The following is a 9,401-nucleotide window of genomic DNA, read 5'->3' on the forward strand; positions in this document are numbered from 1 at the left end:
GGCTTAGTATGTGACCTGTTATAGTGGGTAAACACTGCCAGGGCTTAGTATGTGACCTGTCATAGTGGGTAAACACTGCCATTCCCAAACAGCACCCACCTCGGGACATGGCTGTGCAGTCTGGCTGGTCCCAGGAGAGGTCTGCGCAGGAAGGAAATGGAACTCTCACGTGTATCCTTCATTGTCATTCACTATTAGCACACAGTGGTGGCTGACCACTCACAGAGCGCCAGCCACATGGAGACCACCATGAAACTGCTGAAGACCAGGGTGCAGTCCCGCCTGGCTCTGCACAAACAGTTCGCATCCTTGGGTAAGCTGGGGCCGGAGCTGGGGCCTGGCAGCCACTAGTCAGCACAGGAGGAGTGAGAGCCACTCCTTTCCCTCACACTTGTAAACCCTGATTACAGGTCAGAGACCCATGGTCCTGGCCTTCCTGAGCACTGGATGGTAGGTTCCATGGGGAGCTCAGGTCCGTTCAGGCAGAGGTCTGAGCTGCCTGCAGAGTCCTTAGTTCTGTGCCAGCCCTCCCAGAGGACACCATAGCCATTGGCACAAGTTCACAGATTCATCACGGCAGCTTGTCCTAGGTCCTCGTTTGTGCACTTGGCAGGTATCTGGTGAGAGTCTAATTCATGCTGGTACCCCATGTAGCCCGAGGGGAGGGACACTGATTGTAGCTATACAGGGGTCGCCCTATTATCCTTTCTAAGACCTGTTCCGCTAGTGCTTCCAAGGGCACAGCTGAGCTGCTCGGATTTTCTCCTGAGCTCGAAGGTGGTTATGATGAGCCACTGACCTAGGTAGTAGCCATATGGCTACTTTTAGTTCATTCAGTGAAAACTCGATGGGTATTTACAAGGCACTTGTAGGGTGGGGGTAAGGTTTTGGAGGGAGTCAGACTTTGGGGTATTAGAGTCACTGTCAAGCTAGGCATTGGGTTTCCAGAACCCAACTGGAGACAAGACCCCTCTTGCCCACCTCCAGGCCGGTTCTCTGGTTCCATGTGGACGTGATCTCCAGGGCAACACCACCTGTCCCTCAGGCCTTGCTCCCCACTCAGCATTGCCAACATGACCAAGGTTGGGTGGTTGTCACCTGGACAGTGTTCCCTGTGTCAGCGGTGTATTGTTTCTGGGAACACCAGCAGGGAGCCGACACAGAACACTGCAGTCGGTTTTTCTGTCAAGGTCAGCTGAGAAAACACAGCCCTCTCAGCCATTTGATCTAATTAACAGTCCCTGCCGCAGGGGCACTGACGCTACTTATGGCTGCAGGGATTTGTTTTGCTAGACATTGTCTGCATTAAGGATAAAGCACCCGTGAATGCAGGTGCAGGGTCTGCCCACAGGCACGTAGCCCTGCATGAAGTGGATGTCAGGTGGAAATGCCTCTATTCCTGGCATGGGATGAACTGGTACTTCTTGAGTAACCAGGTGTACTGGACAAGTGTCAAGGCCACCGTAACCCTCGAGCAAGCCACAGCTGTGGTACTTGATTTCTGCCTGTAATGCCTCCTGCCTTGCTCTCTTTTAGAACATGGCATTGTGCCGGTTACCAGTGATTGCCAGTCCCTCTTCCCTGCCAAGGTGGTTTCTCGCCTGGTAAAGTGGGTGATAATTGCACACGAAGATTACATGGTATGTAGAACTACAGCCCCTATGACCATGTCACCCCTCAGCTCCTGTCCCCACCCTCTGCCATCAGGGCAGAGGCTTTAGAGGAGCCACAGCTCACTCTGGTCCTCGTTCTAGGAGCTGCATTTCACCAAGGACATAGTAGAGGCAGGACTGGCCGGGGACACCAATCTCTACTACCTGGCACTTATTGAAAGGGGAACAGGTAGGTGATTGCTCTGCTGACCACAGGGCTCTAGTCAAGGGGAGCCCTGAAATAGCACACGTGCCTGGGGTCCTAGAATCCTCCCTAGAGATTTACAAACACTGGTGACCAGGGAACTGCCCTTTCAGTGAGGACTTTTTCTGCAGCACAGCCACACACGTGTCATGCCATTGAATTCTCACCACTGGGGTGGTGGCTGAACCTCAAGCTTGGTCTCACCTCAGCTTGGTTTTGTTTTCTGTTTTAGTTCCCTGTAGCAGCAGACCTCGTTTCTGCCCCCCACAGAAGAACAGGGCTGTCACTCTGATTGTAAAGATTGGAAAACAACCTCCCCCCCTCTTCTGACATCTGACCTTGCCAGGGCCTGCTACTGGGGCCACAGATGCATGCTTGGGCCGTTAGGCTGTTATCCTACCCAGCCTCAGCAGCCTGGCACTGCCCACTCATCCCAACCCCCAGCCTCACAACTGGGACCACTGAGCCAAGCAAGCTGCCTGTGGTCCTGCACTAGTCAATATTTTGAGTGATGTAAAATTCCTGGGCTGGGGATATAGTTCAGGGGTAGAACACTTGCCTAGCAAACCTGAGGCCTTGGATTTCTTCCCGGTACCACAAGAGAGAAATAAGACAAGTAAAGGAAAATTAAATTCCAAAAGCTGGAAACTATAAAGAAGAGCTTGTTTACTCATACTCTTGTGAGTTTGTTACAGTTTTTATTACATTTATTTAGCGTATGTGTGTGTGTACTCAGGTCTAAGCAACACACACCCACAGAGTTATCAGAGGATAACTTGAAGGAGTCAGTTCTTTCCTTCAACCTATGGGTTCCGGGGATCAAACTGGGGTCATGAGGCTTAGGAGCAGCTACCCCTACCTACTGATCTGTCTCACTGGCCTCTTTGTATGTTTTGTCTTCTTGAGGAAGAACCTCACTCCATAGCTCTAGCTGGTCTGGAACTCAAAATGTAGACGTGGCTGATCTAGAACTCACAGAGATCCGTCTACCTCTGGAGGGCTGGGATTAAAAGTTTGCACCACCACGCTGTTTTATTTTTGTTCTTGAGATCAGCTCAGGTTGGCTTGAACTCCTGATCTTCTTTCTTAGCCTGCAGAGTACTGGGACTGCACAAATGGGCCACCATGCCTAGGGTAGCTCACATATTTGAAGGCTGGAAATCCAGATGACCTAATGACTCTGGTAAAGAGCTTCATGGCAGGTGAAAAATACAAAGGTGTGGAAGAAATCACATGGTGAGAGGAAGCCAGAGAGATTTGGGAGCCATGATTGTTCTGTAACAACTTCTTGGCACTCACCAGAGTCTCAGGAGAAGCACCTTAATACTTTCAGAAGGCAACTCCTCCTCATCTAAAACTACCTCTTGCTAGAGCCCACTTCTTACAGGTTTGACTTTGCAGCAGCATGTGGGAACCAACTTCCAGTATAAATACCTTTGGGTAATATGTATAAGCCAAATCAGAAGTACCAATCAAAAGACATCTGTGAGCCAGGAAAAGGGCTCAGTGGGTTAAAGCTAATGACCTGAACTCGATTCCTGGAACCTACATAAAAAAGCTGAATAGAGTGTGCATCTGTAATCCCAGAGATAGGAGAATCTTCTGGAAGCTCCAATAAGTAGCATAGCTGTGGAAAGGAGAGCCCTTGCCTCAAAACAAAGTGGAACGAGAGAAGTGGTTCCTGAGAAACAGTCCTCTGCCCACATGCACACTGTGGTGTGCTCCTGCACTCAAACACTACACCCAGTACCTAAATTAATCTTAACAAGAGTCAAAGGTATCAGCTGGGTGGTGGTGGCGCACACCTTTAATCCCAGTGCTGGGGAGGCAGAGGCAGGTGGATCTCTGTGAGTTCAAGGCCAGCCTGGTCTACAGGGTGAGATCCAGGACAGGAACCAAAACTACACAGAGAAACCCTGTGTGTGTGTGTGGGGTGGGGGGAGTGAAAAAAAAAGAGTAAAAGGTATCATCAGGGGGAAATTAATACATGGAGGTATTTTGCTGAGTGACTATGAATGCAGATTTGATACCAGGAAGTTCTGGTTATACTCAGTCTTGTGCTTTTGTAGCTGTTTAAGCAGAGATGTTTCTGCCAGAGCCTCACTTTCCTCATATATAAATTGGATTTGAGAAGCTGGGAACATTTGCCTCTAGTCCTAGTTGGGAATCAGAAACAGGAGGATCAGGAGTTCAAAGTCATTCTTTGTTATATATTGAATTTGAGGCTAGTCTGGGCTATGTGAGACTCTCAACAACAACAAATTCTTTGAAGAAAAAAAAAAAAAGAAAAGAAAAGAAAGGGGCTGGAGAGATGGATCAGTGGTTAAGAGCATTGCCTGCTCATCCCGAAGACCCGAGTTCAGTCTCCAGCACCTACATGGCAGCTCACAACCATCTATAACTCCAGTCCCAGGATGCATTGCCTTCTTCAGGCTTCCAAAGGCACTGTATACATGTTGGTGCAAAGATACATGGAGGCAAACAATGAACCACACACACGGAGTTTTAAAAATTGTAATGACGTCTCTCAAGGTAGCATATTTAATCCATTGACAAATAAGTAAGTAGAGCGGATCTTAGGAGAACAGAATTACTCTGCCTCACACTCAGCAACCTGGCGGCTCTACTTAGGTTCTAAAACAGTCAGTACCAGTATACTTGGCAGCGCTTAAGGTAACAGGAGACATTGTGTTGGCTTTGGGTACAGTGGAGACCACCATGGGAAGCTGGGTGAACACTGATTTTCTCCCTTTCCCCTGTTGCCAGCGAAACTCCAGGCTGCTGTCGTATTGAACCCTGGCTACTCCTCCATCCCACCCATTTTCCGACTCTGTCTAAACTGGAAAGGGGAGAAAACCAGCAGCAATGATGACAATATCCGGGTAAGACCCACAAGTGTGTCAGGAGGAGCAGAGAGAGCCCCTAGAGAGGTGGGTGGTGGCCAGGCCTGCAGCAGTGGAGGCCATGGGCACTGCTTAAGTCCCAGGACAAGAAATGACAGGATTTATAGAATGTGCTCACCCCTTAGTTTCCCTGAGGCCCACAGCTTTTCCCACTCATCAAGTAGCATTGTTAACTGGGTGCAGCGTCCTCGCACCACTCTAGGGACTTGGACCTAACTGAGGGTGGTGAGGGAATGAAGAACAGACAGACAGACAGACAGAAAGCTGGAATCAGGTGGTCTGGACTCTCAGCAAGCCCAGCATGTTTGTTACATAGAGTTGAACATGAAGGCAGAGTCACAGTGCACAGATGCACCAAGGAGGCAGGTTTAGCTAATCCCGGTAGGAGCAGGCTCTCTAGGGAGCAGTCTCCAGGCCATAAATACCCAGGGGATAGAAAGTTATGGTTGACATTTTCTGAGTACACCGTCAGCATTCCCACTTGGAGCAGAAGAGAAGGCTTTGACATTCCTCTTAGCCTCGTGTGGGGGAGGGGGAAGGCTTTGCCAGATCTGCATGGATGTGAGGTTAGGGTCCTTGCCTTGGCCAGCTCATGTTGACAACATACCTTCACTCAGGACGGTATACACACTCATTCTGGATTTCATGCACTCAGGGTTTCCTCTGTTCCCTATAACAAGGCATGGTGGTACACACCTTTAATCCCAGCACTAGGGAGGCAGAAGCAGACAAATCTCTGTGAGTTCAAGGCCAGCCTGGTCTACATAGTAAGTTCCAGGCCAGCCAAGGCTACATAGTGAGACCCTGCCTCCAAAAAAACGAAAAAGTTTTCTTAAAATCTTGTCACCTTGGGCTTCTGTGAGATGGTAAATAAACTCAGAAACACTCAGATCCGATGACAGGGAGGGTGCGCTTAAGGCCATGCCTCTTGCTGGGATTTGGTAGCCTTATGACCATAGAGCATGTTTGTAAGCCTGATGCCTTCTGACTTGGGACTAAAGATTCTTCCTCTACAGACCTGTGTTCCTTGCTGTAGGCATTTAGGGGAAATCATGATAATCAGGGGTCTCTGGACAAAGCTGTGGCACGGCTCTGTGTGTACAGCTCCTGTGCGTGTGCTCGCACCTGCCCCTGCACGCACATGTGCTCAGGTGGCAACTGTAGCTCTTGTGGTGCCCTCAGGCTCAGCTGTGAGGTTAATACGTGGCCAGTGTGCCCAGCCGCACTGAGGAAGGAATGCTGAGGTGCCGGCTTCCCACCCCCACAGGCTATGGAGAGTGAGGTCAACGTGTGCTATAAGGAGCTCTGTGGCCCTCGACCCAGCCACCAGCTCTTGACCAACCAGCTGCAGAGGCTGTGTGTGCTGCTGGACGTCTACCTGGAGACCGAGAGCCATGACGACAGTGTGGAGGGCCCCAAGGAGTTTCCCCAGGAGAAGATGTGCCTGCGGCTTTTTAGGTGAGTGGAGGGCTGGGCTCTCGAGACTCCTCATGAGGACAGGGACAGGGATCAGAGCCCTCCCGAAGACTAGGTCTCATTGGACAGGACCTGGCACAGAGGGCATCTGTCTCCGTTCATAGTAGAAATCCCCCGCCTTATTTCCAGGAAGAAGTTGTTTTCTCCTTCCTGAGACTTCCCTGCAGCTGGCTCCCCTGTTCTTAGTCACGCCCTGGAGAAGGCCACCCAACCAAGGAAATTGCTTCGCTTAAAAGCTTTGGCTGAACTTTGAGTGTTTTCTGTGGGAAACAGCAGGGCCTGTTTACTTTTGACATCCCAGGGAGCCCTTAAGGTGGTGTACCTCACAGTCTCTAGTGAGCTTGCTGGCATCTTTGAGTGTCTCCCTCAGTGAGACTCAAGACAGTGGGCAACCAGGCAGCAGAGAAAACAAAACAGAACAGCTCTTCCAGAAGGCAGGCAGGTGAGCACACCAACAGAGCAGTCCGTTCTAGCACTGAGCCCTGGACCTAGGGCTGAAGAGGGGGCGTAAGGCCTTCTGTAGAGCTCAGGGTGACTCAGATGATTCCTGCTCCAAGTTAGGGGCGCAGAGTGTGTTAGCAGATCCTGGCAGCTTGCTGTGTAGAGTGCCTGGGCTTGCAGTACCTCAGGCTAGTTCTCCATTTTCTTAGGTGTTGGGGTTTTCTTTCCTGTTTGTCCCCTAATGTGTGTTTTTATTCTTTCAAAACTCTAGAGATTACTTCCAGGTCTCCCTTCTCTTTTGGACAAGGGAGTGAGGAAGGTGAGGGTGTTTGGATTATAATTTGTTATAATCTGTCAGGCTTGGTGTCATGGCTCATGCCCAAAATCTCAGCACTTGGAAGCTGGAGGCAGGAGGATTGCCATGAGTTCAGCCTTGGCTACAGAACAGATAAAACAAAAGAGTTCTCACCTTGCTCTCAGTCTTATTCTTGAATAGTCAGTTCTGACATCTGGGAAGGTGTCCAGCCTCTTCCTTCCCATCTGGCACCTCCGCTGTCCTGGCTATGGTGTTTGATAATAACCAGCTCCAGCCCTGAGTGGCTGCAGGAAGCAGCTGACCGCCAAAAGCCAGTCTGAGGCTTGTTCCCTCCAGTGGCTCTGTGTGCGGTCTCAGCTCTCCCCCTCCACCTGCTCTAGCACGTTTGCAGGATGGGAGCCTCCACACAACCTGTGCCTATTTTCTCTGAAATGGTGCCCGGAAGACTCATTTCCTGAGGTGTTGAGCTCGATCGGTGCTCTGGGAGGTGACAACATCATAATTGATGGATGGGGCTGCAAGGTTCTTGACCCGAAGTCCAGCCGACTACGAGTGCAGGGTGCTGGTGTGAGCAGTGGTAGACCTGAGGTTCGGCTTGGACTGAGACTTCGCCACTCTGCCTAGGTGTACCCCTCTGGTTGGAGGCTTCTAATGCCTGGATGATCCCAGGCTGAGATCTCAGGTCCAGCTCCCACCCATGAGATAAGGGTCTCTGTACTCACCCTCTGAGCAGCACATACTGCATGTGTTAATGGAAAGATCAAACTGAGATGGAGAACGTTATGTGCCAGCACAACGCAGGCTGGATAAGCCCTCAGCCACCGAGGAAAAGAAGGCTGAGTACCCGTCAGTCCCCAGGGAAGAATAAAAACTCCTGCTCCCTACTCAAACATTGCCCTAGTTACTTCCTATTGTGATAACACGTGACCAAAAGCAACCTGGGGAGGAAGGGGTTTACTTCAGTTGTCCTTCTGAAGAGGAGGCAGGTCAGGGGCTGAAGCAGAGACCATAGAGGGATGCTGCTTACCGGCCTGCTCACTCCACTTGCTTCTTCCTACTTGACTCTGACGTGTGAAAGTTGACAAAAAACTATCCTGCACACATCCTTACTCCCTTAGACCAAGTTCCAGGGTGCCACCTTCTGTAGCTGTTGTTGGATGTCGATCCTTCTGTAGATGTTTGTCTTTGTGTGGTTTCCTTTGAGGACCCATTTTCCTGCTAACATCTTCACGGGGTAGAAGAAGTTGAACATAGACCTTACTCTGCTTGGCCGCGACTCAGCCTTCCCGGAGCGAACAGGCTTTGGTGTCAGACCCCCGGGGTTTGCATCTGTTGCTTCCCGGCCATACACTGTTGTGCAAACTTTGGCCTCCTGTGTCTCTAGCTTTAATGTTCTCTTTGCTTTTTCAATTATAGAAATGTAGCGTTTGTTGATAAAGTTATAGACAGTGATCCAAAAAACGAGAATGTTCGTGTCCTGCCCCCAAAATGTCTGCTGCATTAAGGGATCTTCCAGGTTCACACATTTGCAAGCATGTAGGACACTTTTTACAAAAATGGTGTCACACCTTAACCAGTGTGAGCTGATTTTCTCACTGTGCCCTGTGCCTGAACCATGCAATTCTGACATTTCCCCCATGACAGCTACATGGCATTCTCTTGTGAGTGAGCTGTGATTTATTTTATCAGTCCAGAAGGCACATTATTAACTGTTGTTCCTTTTCTTGTCTCTCTAGGGGTCCAAGCAGGATGAAGCCATTTAAATATAACCACCCGCAAGGATTCTTTAGCCACCGGTGATTCCCTTTACCTGTCACCCTCCAAGCCCAGCCTTGGGTCCTGCATCTCTGCTTCTGCTCTGGCTACATGTAGTTCTTGATATTTTCCAAAGACACCAGCTGATTAAATGTCACCTGACCAAATGGACTTTGTTTGTAGCTACTGGGGCAGTCTGGAAGGGCAGGTGGAACCTTGGCGGCATGAGGACTATTTCTGGATGTGCTTTCTTTTCTTTCTTTCTTTCTTTCTTTCTTTCTTTCTTTCTTTCTTTCTTTCTTTCTTTCTTTCTTTCTTTCTTTCTTTCTTTCTTTCTTTCTTTCTTCTTTTTTTTTTTTTTTCCCAAGATGGGGTTTCTCTGTGCAGCACTGGGTGTCCTGAAACTCAGTCCATAGACCAAGCTGGGCTTCGAACTCAGAGATCCGCCTGCATCTGCCTCCCATGTGCAGGGATTAAAGGTGTGCGCCGCCTCCACCGTCACCACCACCCCCTCTAGCTTGGATGAGCTTTTTAAAGGTGACTGAGAAATGTCAGTTCTAGAGAAGTGGCGCCTGTTTGTCCACACCTGCCTTGTTAGTTTGCAGGGACAAAGTATCTTGGTGTTTATTATCCTAGCTCTCTACTTATTAGGA

At 49.7% G+C, this 9,401-nt stretch overlaps 1 protein-coding gene across 3 annotated transcripts in view; it reads left to right on the forward strand.

Annotated features, from left to right (window-relative positions):
* Positions 1–8,919, forward strand: part of Thoc5 (THO complex subunit 5) — a 37,197-nt gene extending 28,278 nt beyond the window's left edge. For all 3 annotated transcript variants that reach the window (XM_052736381.1, XM_052736383.1, XM_052736382.1), the window contains 6 exons: positions 199–313; positions 1,537–1,640; positions 1,755–1,842; positions 4,624–4,739; positions 6,028–6,218; positions 8,730–8,919. In XM_052736381.1, the coding sequence (XP_052592341.1) occupies positions 199–313; positions 1,537–1,640; positions 1,755–1,842; positions 4,624–4,739; positions 6,028–6,218; positions 8,730–8,793 (678 nt within the window). In that variant the 3' untranslated portion in view covers positions 8,794–8,919. The remainder of the gene's footprint in view (positions 1–198; positions 314–1,536; positions 1,641–1,754; positions 1,843–4,623; positions 4,740–6,027; positions 6,219–8,729) is intronic.
* Positions 8,920–9,401: the final 482 nt, after the last annotated feature.

This window comes from Peromyscus californicus, unplaced genomic scaffold (assembly GCF_007827085.1).
Source record: "Peromyscus californicus insignis strain IS unplaced genomic scaffold, ASM782708v3 Scaffold_13__1_contigs__length_99412109, whole genome shotgun sequence".
Taxonomy (NCBI): Eukaryota; Metazoa; Chordata; class Mammalia; order Rodentia; family Cricetidae; genus Peromyscus; species Peromyscus californicus.